The sequence below is a fragment of the Limulus polyphemus genome, unplaced genomic scaffold (assembly GCF_000517525.1).
Source record: "Limulus polyphemus unplaced genomic scaffold, Limulus_polyphemus-2.1.2 Scaffold72, whole genome shotgun sequence".
NCBI lineage: Eukaryota > Metazoa > Arthropoda > Merostomata > Xiphosura > Limulidae > Limulus > Limulus polyphemus.
The window spans coordinates 68,473-86,270 of NW_013665682.1; the positions used below are offsets into that span (position 1 = coordinate 68,473).

Genomic DNA, 17,798 nt, shown 5'->3' on the forward strand with positions numbered 1-17,798 from the left:
AAATGTTCATTGTGGTAAACGAAATAATAATTTGATCTAAGTAAAAGTTTTTTTTCTTCTCGATTTATAAACAAATCCTTACGTGATAGAAAAAAAGAATATTATTTTTGAAATCTGCGCAGCTGAATTATGGAAAATCTGTTATTAAAACCAAAACAACTTTTATGAAGTTTAAATTCGCAGACCTGTGTAATCGTGCATTCATTTGGAGAATGAGGCGATGTGTTTTGGAAACCTGATTATTTCAATGATTCAACAGTTAATGAAGAAGTAGCTTTAACATTAATTCAGTTATAACTCGACATGCGCTACAGACTGGTTTTATCCAGCGAATCTGTCATTTACGTCTTTACAAATTAATCCGTTATAGGACTGGGACAACATAAACAAACTGGTTTCATTATTATAAAAAATGTATTTTTATGTAGCCCTGAAGATCGAACGGCGGATGACATAGAGGTCATCTTCGAAGAACTGTTGCATATTAAAGCTTTATCCCACTTGTCCAACAGCGTAAAAAGAGAGTTAGCAGGAGTCTTATTTTTCGAATCACACCTAAGAACCGGGACAGTTTGTAAGTTTCCTATCTGTACTTGCTAAGTACCGAGCTTGTAATTTCTAAAATTTCTTATGGAATTTCCAGGTTACAGTAAATATAATATTCTATAGACTATGACTCTATAAATGTTTATTCATAGATCATTGTTGACCTTTTCTCTGTAGACTATACTTCTGAGACCCCCCAGTGGCTCCGCGGTCACGTCTAAGGGCTCACACCACCAAAAATCGGGTTTCGATACCCGTGGAGGGCACAGCACAGATAACCCATTGTGAAGCTTTGCGCTTAACAACAAACAAACAATATAACTCTGTAACTGTTTATTCATAGATCGCTGTTGACGTGTTGATATGAATTAAGTAAAATCTTGTGAAAAGTAAATCATTGTTGTAAAAATTAATTTAACTATGAATAAAACAATATATAGTTTACTGTTTAAAGAAACGTTAAAAAAGGTGAACCGTGACCTAGGACAATGGCTTATTCATGAAATATTTACAATAGGACATACTGCACTAATATGGTGAACGACTGTGTTAAAAAATTACCGACCGTTTTAACCGAGTTTACTATGTTAGACATACTTTAAAACTTTACACACGTAAATATTGGAAAAGTAAACAATAAGAAAAAAACATTTTGTATTAAGTTTATAAACAGAATTGATAAAATGGCTACGTCAAATTATCACGTGTGACTAGTAATAGTTTTTCCTTTTGGCTCTTCCCCTTCCATCCTATGTTACAAGTAATACCTTTTGGCTACAGACAAGTCAGATTTATTGTGAGATGTTTATTGCACTTTTTTTACAGTATTTTTCTTCATTATGTATCAAAATTTATTTTCTGAGTAATTTTATTTCTGAGTTACCAAATGGGATAATAATGCTTATCTGAATCAGAAATAATATTTGAGGTTGCGTGGCTCTATTTCATAATTCAGATTGTGCGAGTGTAATTTAAGACGTACAAATTTTCAACTGTGTAACAGAAGTGTACTTCTTGATAAGGCCAATTCAACTTGTTCTTCCCGTCACCGAACATACTCGTCCTTTCAGCCTTGGGGGCGTTCTAAGATGACATTCAATCCCAACTATTCTGGCCCACCATGGTCAAGTGGTTAGGACGCTTGACTCCCTGAATCACCGCCCCCACCAAACATGTTCGTCCTTTCAGCTGTGGAGGCGTTATAATGTCAAGGTCAATTCCACTATTCGTTAGTAAAAGAGTAGCCCAAGAATTGGCGGTGGGTGGTGCTGACTAGCAACTTTCTCCACCTAGTCTCCAACTGCCAAATTAGGGACGGCTAACGCAAATAGCGCTCGTTTAGCTTTACTCGAAATTCGAAACAAACCACACACAATCAAGTAGTTCAAGAAAAAAAATACAAAGAAACTGCGGCGTTTAAAGAAAAGCTATATCGAGAAATTGAAATCGACCACTGCTTATTTGGAATAGCTTAGTGAAGCTAGTACAGAAACATCATAATTTGTCTGTTTATCACTTCCGAATGTGAAACCAAAGTAACTAAGTTCAGTAAGTTATTTATCAGAGCGGAACTGCGTTTTTTATTTTTTCCCTGATTATCTACACAGCCTGCAGCGCAATCTATTTTACAGAAAAATACACGTGCTTAGCTTAGTAATCGAGATTTTTTTTAAATCTTGTCAAAACTAAACTGTGAACTATTTTTGTTTTCTGCACGGCGAGGAGGCTTCTCCAGCTTGTTTGTCGCTTATACGATCTTCAGCAGTTGAAAACAGGAACTCATTAACGCAAAACTTGGATGATCTTTAGATCGTTTCATAATTAAAACCCTAACAAAGTTTTGTACTCTTCGCTTCAAGAGCTCCTGACTGGTTGAGAGATAGATGTATAGTTTGTTCAAAATGGTTACTGTCAAGATTATTAATGTAAGCCTCTTGAGCATGCATCACCATTTTGTCATGTAATTACAGTTATCTTACATTACGAAACTTAATATTTTGATATGTGATATGAACATGATTTCTCTAATAACTCCTGATGGTTTAAACATGTTTTATTTTGAATAACAGTTGTGTATGACAATACTAGTATTTTGTATGAGTCTTTACACTGGGTGTGATGGAAGTAGCATGTTAGATATATTAATATTGATGTATATTTTGTTTATACACAAAAGTATGTTTCAAAACATACGCACAGCAAAGAAACAACGGCGTTTCCTTGTAACTTGTCTTTGTCAAGTTTGATATGAGAATGAATTTCCGATGTATGATTAAAAAAGCAATCTGTTCTCTTGTAAACATAGAATTTACGCCAAACAATGTATAATTAACATTAAAGAGGAATATTAAAGAAAAAACATGTGATACAACATAAACGATATAGTGAAGTTAATTGATATAATAGGTATGCTAGAAGAAAAATAAATATATAAAACACACACGCACACATACATATATGTAAGTATATATATATTTGTAATCGTATGTAACCAATTAAAATACAACAGCGTAATCAGACCTTTGAAAGGATTGTTTTTATTCAAGACGTAAGAAAATGTAGTATTTAAATTGAAAACAAAACGGTATTCTAGGCTTACGTGTAGTAATCCATCTTGTGGTACTTGAATTGAGACTAAGTCTCATGTCCTCAGTACCATTGTGGGTAGGAGACTTGAAGTGTCTTGGGACGTTGTTGTCTTTGTCACGTCTTGCTGGTGTTCGTGAAACCTATCTCCTGATCATCTTGATAACTCTTCAATGTATTAAAACCCGCATTTATCGCAGCTGATACAATAGATGATGTACTGTGATATACAAACGAAGTGGCCCTTAACGTGGTAAATGTAATTTTGTGTGGTTAAAGTTGTGGTGTCATCAGTATGCTTGCACGTGAGCGATATGCTGCGTTGACACAGTTTTGTACTAGGTGGCAGCTTTCAATCAGCTGTTTTTAACTTTGAGTGTTCCAAATATTTTTCAAGTTCCTGTTACATTTGAAAGGGTTAGTAAAAATGTTGGAAGAAAAATAGGGCACTCATTAAAAGTGATGAAATAATTCTATATAATTCTGTTAATATTTCTGTTAATAGGATGGTAAGTAAGAACAAGAATATTATGTTTGTTTTAGGCTCAAAGATTAATTAGAGTCTGCGTAAAATTTTTTGACCTTTTTAATAACGATAACACGAGAATTTCGTTTTTCGAAGAAGTGTCTTCGTTCTTGTTGAGTTTTAAGTCCTGGCTATTAGAAAACGAACGCATAAGCTTTAAGCACTGGCCCTTTATGATGTTTTACATTTCTATGGGATGGAAGGATTTGTACTTGTTATATGCGGGACTGTCAGTATGTTTATTTTTTAGCGCAAAGCTACATAACAGGTTGTCTGCTCTGTGTCCACCGCTGAAAATCGAACTCCGGATTTTTTCGTGTGTGTGTCCATAAACTTATCGCTGATCCACAGGGGGGAACCCGTTGGTAGGTTTCTAAGTTACAGTAGCTTGAAGTGTTTTGTCAGAAATATTTATGTTGATGTCCGAAAATAAAATACTAAATACATAGTTCCAACTATGTTCCTTGTGATTTTAAAGATTATGCTATTCAACTGGTGTTCACATTTAGTAAAACATTCTACACCAACGAAGAGTTAGAATCTGTGAGTTATAGCTCTACACTCAGCTCTCATCAACTCAACTTCATCGTTGATATAGCACGTTATTCTACAGAGTTTAACACCACAACTTATATCACCACAAGATGAAGGTTATTTGTTTCGGATGTTCACACAAAGCGTCGCAAGGGCTACTTGCACTAGCCGTCCCACATTTTAAAGTGACAGACTAGAAGGCAGGTCGCTAGTCAACAGCACTCACTGCCAAATGTTCAGCTATTCTAATTGAATAGTAGGATTTGAACGTTACTCTTATAACGCTCCTACTGTTTCAAATTACGGTGTTATTCCCTAATCGAATTGGGTAACATGAGTTATTACCTATTTATCGAGGATATTTAGGGAGTTATCACCTACTTAGCGAGGACATTTAGGGACTTATCACCTACTTAGCGAGGATATTTAGGGTTATTATACTTGAAAACCATACATCATGGTTGGTCACTGGTATGGTCTTTATGACCCATTTTTAGCAAATATGTTTCAAATCACACGTTTCTTATCAACATTCCAAAGTATAGAGAACCTGAATCTCGGTTGATGAATAACAGGTCACACTTATGTATTTCAGTCGGGAGTTTCCTTCAGTCAATCTGTTTTTCTATTAAAATTAATACTTTATCTAATATTTGACATCTTTGGCTAGAAGTTGATCTTCATTGTCATATTGAAGTTGTTTTTCATTTAGAATGATGTTGATTTTCCACGTGATAAGGGTGAATTTTAGGCACGAAAGGCCAGCTATTTCATGCATAACAATTCAGCATACAGCAAAGTTGGTTTAAATCACGATGAAAATCAATACTGCTGTAGCGGCACTTTATGTAAGGTCTCTATTTATCGTTGTACTTAAACATAAGCATTACACACAAGAATAATATGCTTGAAACCTGTTATGTGTTAGCGGTGAGATTGAGTGGATGTAGAATCCGTTGAGGGTTAAAACAACTAGTTTATTTATATGGGTGGAAAGAAAACTTAATCTCTCTAATACGTATAAAGTAGGATTTTTCATTAAAAGTATAAAATATCATTGTAAATTAATATAGCTTAAACTGTGTTGTTTTTAAACATTTTAAGATTTACAAACACCATAAAAAAACAATTGGTAAGATTTGGATCAATTCATGGTTTCTTTAGATATAGTACTGATTATTTAATTATTTGTTTATTACATTATTTTATAAGTTTTCAATATTTGTAAAGCACTTGTATGACTGAGTGTGTTTTGTTAGTGTTCAACCAGGGAGATGAAGGTACGTCGTGGTATATTATTCTGAGGGGAAGCGTGGATGTTGTTATTTATGGAAAAGTAAGTACAGACGTTTTCTATATATCCTTCACCAAGTTTGTATATATGTAAGAGTACATTAAGGTAGACTTGAAACTACAAGTCTATCCATTTTTAAGTGTGTTTCTGATTACAACAGTTAGTTTTCTAATTCATTTAGCGAACTACCTTACCCCTATGAGCTCATTTAGTCAACCATATTGTCTCACAGTGTTGACAAAATCAAAGGTACATTATTAACCACACCATTCCAATTAAGCCAACTTGATACTGTCACAGTTAAAAATAGTTATGTAGCTATTTTAGAATTAAATGCTCATTAAATCAAGCCGATTGTTTCGCAGTGTTAATTGAATTAAAAGTAAATCTGTATTAGCAACTCACCACCCCTATATGTTCAGTAATTCAAGCCGATTGTTTCGCAGTGTTAACTGAATTAAAAGTAAATCTGTATTAGTAACTCACCACCCCTATATGCTCATTAAATCAAGCCGATTGTTTCGCAGTGTTAATTGAATTAAAAGTAAATCTGTATTAGCAACTCACCACCCCTATATGTTCAGTAATTCAAGCCGATTGTTTCGCAGTGTTAACTGAATTAAAAGTAAATCTGTATTAGTAACTCACCACCCCTATATGTTCAGTAATTCAAGCCGATTGTTTCGCAGTGTTAACTGAATTAAAAGTAAAACTGTATTAGTAACCAACCACCCCTATATGTTTATTAAGTCAAGCTGATTTTGCCACAGTGCTCACTGGATTAAAGGTAAAATTATACATCGACACACTGTTAAATTAGTTCTGTCATGTTGTCCATCAAATTAAAGGTACAGTTTTATTAATAACCACAAAATATTTTCATATAATCATCCAGATCTTGTCGCAGCGTTCATTAGATTAAAGATGAAATTGTACTTTAGACCACTACATGTATCTTCTGTGAACATTTAGTCAAGCTGATTGTGCTACAGTTTTACTGTCGATATATTCTAGGTGATTGTAACGTAGTGTTGTCTAGCTTATAGGTAAAGTTTTGAAACTAAACCACATCAACTCTATCTGCCTTTCCAGTCCAGTCGTCAAAGTGTTTATTAGGGTGAAAATTTTGAAAAATGATCCAGTTTTTATATTTGCAGATGAAATTTACAGTTTGGAAATGTAATGCTATTTCCTGGCTGTTTGCAGTGAACTCGTGTTAATATTTTGTTTTATTTTGTTAAGGGAGTGGTTTGTACATTGCACGAAGGTGACGACTTTGGAAAGTTGGCCCTAGTAAATGATGCTCCAAGGTATTTCTTTTTATGTTTATCGTGACTGGCGATTATCAGTTTTGAACTAAAATCAAATCTAACGAAAAGCTAAAGGCACTTGTCAGCAAGTTTTATACGAAGACAACAAGCTATTGATATGTAATTCGTCATTTTTTTTTTTACCATAGTTAGTGTTTGTTATAGTTGACTTCGAGTGTAAACGGTCTAAAGACACACTCGTTTATTTATGTGAAACAGTACTTGGTTTTGGTACTTTATATGCTGAAATTCAATTATATAAGGAGACGTAATGGAATGTAAATCCATCCTATTTTCTTGATACTAAAACATTATCCAAAAGTAAAGTAACTCTCAGTGTTTGTGATAGTGGAACTTTGTCGACAAAACTTTTTTTGTCTAGTCATCTGGGATTGATAAAAGTAAGAAACATGGAAGTTTTTGGAACTGAAATTTGTATCGCTTAAAAATCATTTAATGGGGAAGTTTTTAGTTTTATAGAAATAGAATTTAAAAACATTATATTTTTGGAAGTAGGAGCTGTAAGTCAAAAACATAGCGAGTACAAAATCGGTTAAAATTAATAGTTAGGAACTCGTTAAAACTTGCTGGTACGTGCCCTCATTGATTTTTTTTAGAAATAATCAAGATCATGAGTAAATTATCTTAATTCTATCATATAAAGGGAATTTATTACTGTACCTAATTTCCACAATTCATATGAAACCACAATTTTTTTATAAGCATGTTATTCATAAACCCTTTTTAAAGAATTTTAATGAATGGTATTTTTCACAGACTCAAATAAAGATAGTTAAAAATAACTACTTATATATTGAATTCGACATGTTTGTATTTCTGTTCATTTTGTCATTTAGTTAGTTATCCATAGTTGTAAACTTCGCAAACATTGAATTCTAGTTAGTCACCTGTAGAAATAGATCTAATTATGAATGAAGCTATGGTTTGTTAGGCCAAGTAAAACAAAAACAACAACATCCGGTATTTTCGAAAAAAGGAAGGAGGAGGTCCTTTTTTTTTTTTAATGACTTTTGTGAAAGAAATTTTGCCCCCTTTTTTTTTCATGACTATTGTTTGCTTTTAAAGGGTCCATGTCAAACAGAAGTCTTCTTCGTTTCATTTTCTCATCACAACGATACAGAATTTATGACAATTAAAGAAAACGGGCAAAATGAATGAACTGTGTTCATCTCGTTTTATATTGAGAGTTTCTTTGTATGATCGAAAAACGATAATTCAAAAAACGAGAAAAAATCGACAAAATAAAAAGTGAGGGAAGCGGCTGCAAAAAAGGAAGCGGGCGGGGACACTAAACATGTGTTTTTTTATTTTTTTACTTTGCCGTATGAGTTTAGAGTATGCTATAAACAAAAAGTTTAACTTGTTAGCAGTGCATTTAAAGTTAAGTATTTGTAAAGCTAATATTCAATTGCAATGAAGCTTTGGTTGATTATCGAGGTAAAGTTCTTTAGCAGCATAAATATAATATCAATATTTGCTATCAATGTAGTTAAAGTACGATGTTAGTAATGCTAATATTTATTAGCAGTGGGGCTTTGGTAGCTTATCACCGTCAGTGAAGCTATATCCGCTTATTAGCATTGGAATATTTTGCATTTGTAGAATTACAATTATTTAGTAGTTCAGTTTTAGCTGATTAGCAGTGAAGCTGTAGTGGTTCGTAATTGATCAGTGGCAAACCTATATACCATTGTTGGTTAACAAGGAAGCAAAGTTTACCAACAATACAGTTCCAGTTTATTAATAGTCAACGCCTGGTTAGTTAGAGTACCATCGGTAACCGTAACCTTCACTGATCCAAGATCGTTGAAACCTTGCGATATCTTTGTCGATGAATAAACCTCCAACAAATTAGAAGCATCTAATAATAAAAACAGTTGACCCAAAACAAAATAATATAGCATGTGGGAAAAGGTCGTAAAATGCCCCAAAGAATAAAATATGTAATTAGTCAAGGTCAGAATGCCTCAATTAGCTGTATTTTCCGGAGAAATATCAAAATAATATTAATGCTGAGTGACGAATATAATTAGGCCTGTGAGGATAAAATTGTTCAGAGACAAAGAATGATGGAGAAAGATTGAATCTCTATAACAATAGTTACATTGTTCTAAGGACGAATAGAAAAATTAAAAAGAAACATTGATTTTGTTTTCTTCCTTCCATGATAAGCCTATCTTACTTTCGTGTGAGATAGACCATTGAAGATAGGTGTATACTGTATCTTCTTATTACAGGAGCTGACGATGAATTGACAACAGTCCAACTTGTTTTGAAAGTTGATTAGTTTTAGGATCAATGGTATGCAGAAAAGGAAAAGTTCGAAAGGATAACAAGAGTAATAGGAAGTCCGCCTTGCTCAATATCGAACAGTCTCAAGAGCGAAACTTTGTTTTCTTTATCTAAGCCACTTTCTAAGTTACGATATAGTGCGTTAGGTCTACTCTGTGATGGGGAGATCTTCTAGTCAACCAGAATGTTACGTATACAACATGTATATTATCACTGTTACTCGTATGTTTAAAGAGAATTAATACATTGCTGTCTCAGTCAGTCACTATATTAGTTATTTCGTCCGCAAACGTACCACGAGTTGGTTTAATATTTACATTTTGACTGTTCAACATGAGACCTGGTTATTTGAGGACTCGCATTTGGTCCCACGAATACTGTGTGTTAGAAATGAAACACACTTTATCAGGGTATTTTATCTTTGTGGGTAATAGCTATGCATTCAAAAACACAAGTTTTCACCTTAATTTTTACACGACAATTATATCACATGTCAGAAAAGTGGGGAAAGAAATACAAAACGCAATGTTAAGAAATAAGTAGTACAAACACAGAGTAGGTTTCGGTATTTATAAATTAATAAATGTTACGACTTCTGAATGAAATACAAAACAATCAAAGGTATACTACAATCTTCACTAGATGAGAACAGAACCCGCAGATTTAACTTGTAGTTTGTTTACATTACAGAGCAGCCACCATCGTGACAAGAGAAGACAACTGCCATTTTCTGCGTGTAGATAAAATTGATTTTAACAGGATACTTAGAGTAAGTAATAGATCGTTTGTAAGGTAACTTGATACTTCATTTTACTGTGATATACTGTGCTGTTAGTTAGGATAACTGATTGTATACTTCTTACAACTAAAATATTATTTAAACAAAATAGGTGTGTGTGTGTGTGTGTGTGTGTGTGGTGTTTTTAGTTATATTTTACTTACCACAGTGATCCTATATTTATACGGGACCTGAAGAATATGCAGCATTGACGCTACTAATTTATTTTTCCCAATTATTCAGCAGACGAGCTGTATAAAGTAGTACAAAAATGTGAATCTCAATCTATCATTCTGTTATTCACTTGTCACTGAGTTATACCGGTTTCAGGGAATTCCAACCTTCGCTAGCAACCATAGGCAAAGGCAAATAGATTGAACGCTACTAGGCTTTCTATAGTGGTGGACTATTTTTGATATACGTAGAAGTGTGTAAAATGCATACGATTTTAACAGCAGACCACATTATAATTATTTATAAAAACTTATAGTATCAAAATAAAACCATATATAAATACTTTTAAAAAAGGTATTGTTACTTACTAATTAGCATTTTTTATCTTTTAATTTAACATGTTACACCAGATTTGAATGAACAATAAAGCCCACCATGGCAACAAAAATAAAAATCCCAAAACGTAGAACAAGGTTTGCTGGCTTTCTGTGAAACTGTTTTAAGCGTTTGAGTTGTGTAAAGCTTCTTACTTTCATCATTAAGAAAATTAATTTTTTAAAAAAGATTATTTTTAGACTGCGTAACTTCTGAATTGCTATTTGAATAAATTACACTTTCTCCATCTATCGAATAAAACCGACACTTTCTCATAGCTAAGACTAACTAGGACTTTTTTTATGTGAGGGTCTCAAAATCGAGATTAAGGGCTTCCCTTTATACGTATCAAACTTTTTTTTACAAGCATATATTTTTATCTTATTGTTGCAACTTCCAGTATACCAAATAACACACAATTATTGTCTTTATAAGTGTGGTATGTAACAGAAATTATTTCGTGGGGCATTACGATATTTTTATATTATCAAAGTATTGGGACAGCAAACTCTATCTAGGAGAAATTTATGAACAGGTGGCAGATACAACCAGTTAAAAAGAGCTCACAATACCTTCAAATTCAAACGATTACTGGATGAAAAATGGTGACACGAGTGTTCCAGGCATACTATTTAAATAATTGTATGAACATTTACTGATTGATGTCCAAAAAAAGATAGAACCCATTGGATGTGCAGGTAATAATTGCCAACTTCCTAAAATTATTTTCACTATTCGTTGTTTGCCTTACGTTGATAGGCCTATGTCTGACTGTAACTTGAATTCTATGAATGTGATTATGTCAGTCCTAATTGTGAAATCTCGCGAGTAATATAATGTCGTGAAGCTTATTTGAACATGAACTAATGCTAATAGTTTAGAGAACCTTGAATGCTTGCTGCTATATTACTTGTATCCAGGAAAGGCCGTACCACTTACAGCGTGATATTTAACATATCGTATCACACATCATATTCAAGATTAGTCTGAGGAAAGTATCATCCAGAATTAATTTTGAACACCCCAAAATCCCGAACTAAGTCCAAGTTAACTGTTCTGGATCGCTGTTTGAGAGGGACAAATGAAAAGATTCCAACATTTCATTACATTTGGAGGTTTGGTGTTATATTTTACAAGACGTGCACACACACATTTAGCGACAGATTCCATATAGTGATTAAAACCAAACAAGAGTCTACTTTTTTGTTTAAAATGGGATTCTAGCAGCGACATGAAACACTCCCAACACAAAGTATGCCATCCCATTATTTTTGGTATATTACTATATTAGTGCAGCTAGAAATTCCAAGGTATTTACTGTGATAGTACATGCGGCTAATGTTCGTGAGTTAAACTAGGTAATTTTCATAGCAGTTTAAAATGCTAGAAATAAATGAATCTTTATTTGGAGGAACTAGTGAGTGAAACATTTTTATTAATAAATACAGTCTAGTCGGATAACTTTTGAAAGATGGAGCCACCTTAACGGTACATATCGTTTTGTATGGAAAGTAATTGTGCCTATTAAATTTTAAGTTCACATATTTCTTAATATCTTCGTAGTTTTACGATAATGAGCAAAGTAATGCTGTAAATATAATCTATTTAGAAAGATATCGGTTGCAACTTTTATGATTTCTGCCTTACAATGGTAATGATTATATATGAAGCGTTTAAAATGCAGCACTGATGGTGTTAATGTTTGTGCTGCTGAATTATAGGATGCAGAGGCAAATACCGTTAGATTAAAGGAGCATGGGCAGGATGTGCTGCTTCTTCAGAAAATTCTTACTGACGTCAGAGGTGTCGAGGGAAGCCATTGTCACTACAAGTAAGATTTGTAATTCTGAGAAGTACACTTAGTAAGTAGAATATAATATTAAACTATAATATGAACATTCTGAATAAATACATTCCATGCAAGTTTTCTGTTGAATTTAATATTACCAATTTCGATATAACAAAACTAGCATATTTAAGTACAACGCATTTCACATGTAATTTCTGTAAAAAACCCAACAAATTCCAGTTTTCATCTGTCGTTCATCCAATTTAATTGAAGGTACTGCCTTCCAACTATTATTGTCTGTAATGTTCTTAAGAAATATCGTTTACACTCAGATGACGCCAGTGTTTCGTTCATAGAAAACTGATAATTAATTTTTGATGTTTATAGTTATAGTCATTTTAAGTGTAAAACTTTTGTATTATATTTCACTTAGAGGCTCTATTTTTCCACTATTATTTGGTTTACAGAATTATTTTATTTATTATATCTTCTGGAATTAATTACTTATGATACCTCTAATGACACTAGTTTCATAACGTTTCTAGTGGCTGTTTGTATCCATCTCTCGGTTTTTACACCTTTCCCATTGGTTCTCTTGTGAGTTCAAAGTTTCGGCTTGTGACCAGGTAAATTAAACTGTCGTTTCCATGACAGGTACATAGAGAAATATATAGGGTCCTTGTATGGGAAGGTGGTTAGGGCGTTCGACTCGTAATCTGTGTGTCACGAATTCGACATGCTCGCCCATTCAGCCATGGGGGTGTTATAATGTGGCGGTCAATCCCACTATTTCTTGGTAAAAAAAATAACCCAAGAGGTGGCGATGGGTGGTGTTGACTAGCTGCCTTCTCTCTCTAATCTGTTACTGCTAAATTAGGGACGGGCAGCTCAGAGAGCCCTCGTGTAGATTTGCGCGAAATTCAAAACAAGCCAAATCAAGATTACTTGGGTTACAGAAAATTATGCAATTTTATTTTTTCCTAGTATGAATAATAACTAAAATTGTATTCAATCAAATGCTAAACTATAACGAATTCTCTTAGTATCTTTTGAATCTGCTTAAATTGTAATGTTAAAGCCCAGCTGATTTTTGCCATGTAATTATAATCAGTTTAATAATTTTTGAAGGGGAACTCCGACTGATACTTCTTTACAATATATGAAAATATTATGTCTACTTAGTAACACGTGTTTGTTAACCATAAAACGAGTTAAAAAATAGGGTACTATCTACTTTCATATCTTTCATGGACAATATCGCAGATAATAGGTAGCGCTCCGGCTCCTCACGTTCACACGTTGATAGCCTTCTCACTCATTCCTCCTTCATTTTAAAGCGTGAAGAAACGCCGTGGCTATTTGTCTGAATGGGATGGGGGTTAACTGTTTCTTTTTTTAATGAAGTATAATGATTCAATATTCACAAGTTGGGGTGAAGATAAACTGTTTATTTCTGAGCACCCCTGGTTCTTAGAATCCAAACACCTACCATGAAATAGCAAACGCTGTTTATAAAATACTGAGAAAGTAATCTATAAAATGATACTTAGGAATATGTCAAGCAGTACACTATCTCGTATTGAACTGTATAGTGACTAAAACAAATTGGACAAATGGGACAGAGTTACCTCGTTAACTTCTGAATTTGGATGCCTGTGCATCATTAGTAACAACCATATTCAAACAACGGGACGAAAACGATTTAATACAACTACCACTCTTTAATAATAATGAAAAATAACAAAACAAAAACGAATCAACTCAGAATTTGTTATAAGGCAGGTAGCTTTAAAAATTAAAAGAAAACTGAAATGAAGAACTTTGGCGATGAAATCTGCTTCTTTATACGTATTTTTTGTTTTGTTTTTTAATAAGAGGGCTATGGATGTGATCGACATAGAGAGAATGAGAGAGGATTAGCTGATCCAGTAAATCACTTGTATAGTTTACAATGGAAAGTTTGTTGTTTGTTTGTTTGTTTTTGAATTTCGCGCAAAGCTACACGAGAGCTATCTGCGCTAGCCGTCCCTAATTTAGCAGTGTAAGACTAGAGGGAAGGCAGCTAGTCATCACCACCCACCGCCATCTCTTGGGCTTTTCTTTTACTAACAGATAGTGGGATTGACCGTCACATAATAACGCCCCCACGGCTGAAAGGGCGAAATTGTTTGGTGTGATGGGGATTCGAACCCGCGACCCTCAGGTTGCGAGTCAAACGCCCTAACCACCTGGCCATACCGGGCCATTTGTTTTTATAAAGTTAAATAGCAGACATACAAAAAAGCCCCTAGTGGCTCAGCGGTAAGTTTGAATGGTTATAATTCTAAAAAATAACGGATTTCAATGTCCATAGCGGGCACAATACAGGTAGCCCATTCTGTAGCTTTGTGCTTAACAATAAATAACAAAAGGATCAGTATAAGAAAACGTGCTTTTAATCATTTCTAAACCAAATTAGTGTACTTTATTGCCTATTATATATTACAGAAGTATTTGTTATGTATGGATAAATTACATTCTCATTATTTTGATTTCACTGACAAAATGCTCGATAGTTTATTAATTTGAAAGTATTTTACAGTTTTTAATTTAAAAAGTTTTAGCTACTTGATTTATGTTTTCATAATAATCCATAATTACTTTAAATATTAAACGCAAAAGATGCTCCAAAGATATGTATTTAAAATGTTTGCAGATGTTTCCATGGATTTGGAATGCCTCTAGTAGGGGATTTTGCAACACATGACAAAACGCATGAGTAGAGAGACATGTCTTACTAAGCCAGTCACACGCGTTCATCTTTCTGTACCTTTGTACATCACAGTAAAGAAGATAAAGGGTGAATATCATGGGGAAAATGGGCCTCTATAATCTACCATTACATAAAGAAAAATATTAATATTTAATTATTAAATTATTTTAGATGTCCTGTGTTAATGTTTTAGAATCTATTTCAAATTTTTAGTTGTTGTGTCAACTATTGCGTTTCTATTAAGTCTTAGTTTTCAGAAAGCTATAATTATGATGTTATATTGCTTTAATTGTTATTCTCTAGGTGATTCATAAATAACGTTTGCTGGTGTAGAAGCTCGAAGTTTGTCAGCATAGAATGGTTATTATTAGTCTTTTGATACGTCACACCATATACCAGCTCACAGAAGCTCATTGTTAACACTAGCGGTCACCCAATCTACTGATATTTATGGGATGGTCTCTACTTGTCTAATCAAACATGGGTGTAATAATTTCCAAAGGTTATGTTGTAATTAGTCGAAATTTTGCAGCTAATTACGCAAGAAACGTGGATAATTGAATTGTATAAACAGTTAACTACGGGCATCGGTGACAGTATTCACGTGGTTGAGAATGTTAAAAAAAACAACGACTGTGATTGGTTAAAAGGAAAGTATTTTATAAAAATATAAGTAAATAATGCTCTCTTTAATAGAAAGTTTTCTTGTTTTTTTTCACAATAACTGTGATTGACTAAAGAAAAATTATTTTACAAAAATATAAGTAAGTAATGCCCTCTGTAATGGAAAGAAAGTTTTATTATTATATAGAGCTGAATGTTTAAATATGTTTTTATAAGAATGTGACGATGTCATGGCTACCAGGTAATTATATGTAACTAATTCAAAGGAAAGTAATTTACATAACAATTTTGTTGGCCTTCCATACCGTATTTTTCATGAATTTCTTCTTTGTTGTCGAAATCCACTAGTTTAGGCCTCTTTTACATTTAGATAAGAAAACCATAGAGGATAACTTGTTTATTTACAGAAGGACAGTTAATTCCAGCTTTTCACTCTGAACGTCTCCTTCTTCTGTCTTTTGTAATGCTTCTACGGGATGATTGCTTTCTCTGCAAGATTATAAACTCTTTCTTATGTCCCAAAATGTCTTTTTTTTTTTCTCCACCTTTTCTGGTGCTGTGTGTGTATGAGATATCTATTACGAAACTTTTCAAGGTTTATACGAAGTTTTTCTAACCGTTATGTGATGAGCATAATGTATGAGAGTATTTCTTAGAAGACGTTTGTATACAAGTTAAAAGTACCAGTTACCTTTATTATGGCCCCGGGTTCTTGCATAACATCGTTATCTTTATCCTTTAAAGTCAACGTTGTTTCTTATCTGTTTAGCCTGGTTTCTTTTATATTAGAAAACAAAGCGAAACTTTCTTGTATATTTTGAGTTGCTTCTTTTTAATCTTCTTAGATACTGAAGTTTCTTTCAGAATATTCAGCCGGAATCGTTCTTATTGGTTTATGTGTATTACTAAATCTTTAGTTTTTGTATCTCAACTGGCATCTGATTATGCTAATTTTTTTTGCTTCGAGTTATTGAGTTATTTTCCTTTGTATCTTTTTTTTTTAGAATTGTTATGTTGCTAGGTTCTTTTAAATTTGCTTCACTATTCATATTGATTGATGTGTTTAATCATAATCACTGATACATCTAATTATCCTTCTGACAAACGAAATGTAGAATCTCCAGTGCGAATTCGTGACTTTTCAATCTGTATTGCCTGGGGGCCATATTGAACAGAATTGCTACATGCCAAGACGGCTTCATGTTTGAAAAAAAAAATATGTATTTAATTAAAGGAGTAACATTTGTGCGTATGTGAAAAGCTTTTCAAACTTCTTTAAATTATGCAAAAATGAAATTATGAATAAGAAAATACGGACTACGTCACCATATGCGTAAGGGAGGGGTGGGTGTAGATAGCACTATGAAATACAAAGGGAAAGGTATTTGGGAAATTGATCTGTCATCCCTCAAAGCTTCAACCCAGACAGCAGTATTTATGTGTTAAGGTTTTGTGTGTGAATTTCTTCATTTGCTTATATCCACTTAAGAGTACGGGTATCATCACTCTATTGAGTTTTAATACTTGTCCACGATACCCAGGCTTTGAAAGCGTCAATAGATCTGACGTCCCTTATTAGATAAGCCGATTGGTTTGCCATTTTTTATCAGACCATTTGGCTCGAAATGTGTTTTATACTAGAGGTGCCTCGTGGGTGTCACGTGTTGTGGAACAGGTTTAACTCACTTAGATTTAACTCCGCAGTCATTGAGACGCTCCGCACGGCCACCAGATTTGTTAAGAACTGTACGTACCTAATTACTTACGTGAGCAATCTAGGCTGGTCACTTAACCATTTTAATTACTTTAGATACAAAGCATTGCCTTTATATTTTATAAATTTTGTGCAATTAAATACAAAATACCATAACAAAAAATATTTCTTATGCAAATCACTAGTTTTCTCTCCATTTTAAATCAATGAATAATATAGAAATTGATTTACCAAATTATTTTTTTTAAATTTTTGAGCCGCTGAGAAATAACATAAAACTGTACTTCGTACTGATCTTCAGCTTCTTATATAAGTACCAAAGTTTTATGCTTTGACAACGACGCTAGTAGTTAGGATGTCACTTTGAAGGCGGAAGTGTGACGCCATATGTAATTAATATGCATATGCAAATGATATGCTAATTAATAAATGAGGTTAATTAATAAATTAGGATGGTTAATATTCACGTTTTTGTATATATTC

At 33.4% G+C, this 17,798-nt stretch overlaps 1 protein-coding gene across 3 annotated transcripts in view; it reads left to right on the plus strand.

Moving 5' to 3' along the window:
* Positions 1–17,798, plus strand: part of LOC106466050 (rap guanine nucleotide exchange factor 4-like) — a 110,457-nt gene that overhangs the window by 50,201 nt on the left and 42,458 nt on the right. For 2 of the 3 annotated variants that reach the window (XM_022394540.1, XM_022394550.1), the window contains 6 exons: positions 429–574; positions 5,452–5,528; positions 6,729–6,796; positions 9,800–9,878; positions 12,158–12,267; positions 12,771–12,851. In XM_022394540.1, coding sequence (XP_022250248.1) covers positions 429–574; positions 5,452–5,528; positions 6,729–6,796; positions 9,800–9,878; positions 12,158–12,267; positions 12,771–12,851 — 561 coding nt within the window. The remainder of the gene's footprint in view (positions 1–428; positions 575–5,451; positions 5,529–6,728; positions 6,797–9,799; positions 9,879–12,157; positions 12,268–12,770; positions 12,852–17,798) is intronic. The other variant, XM_013926295.2, reaches the window with a different exon arrangement.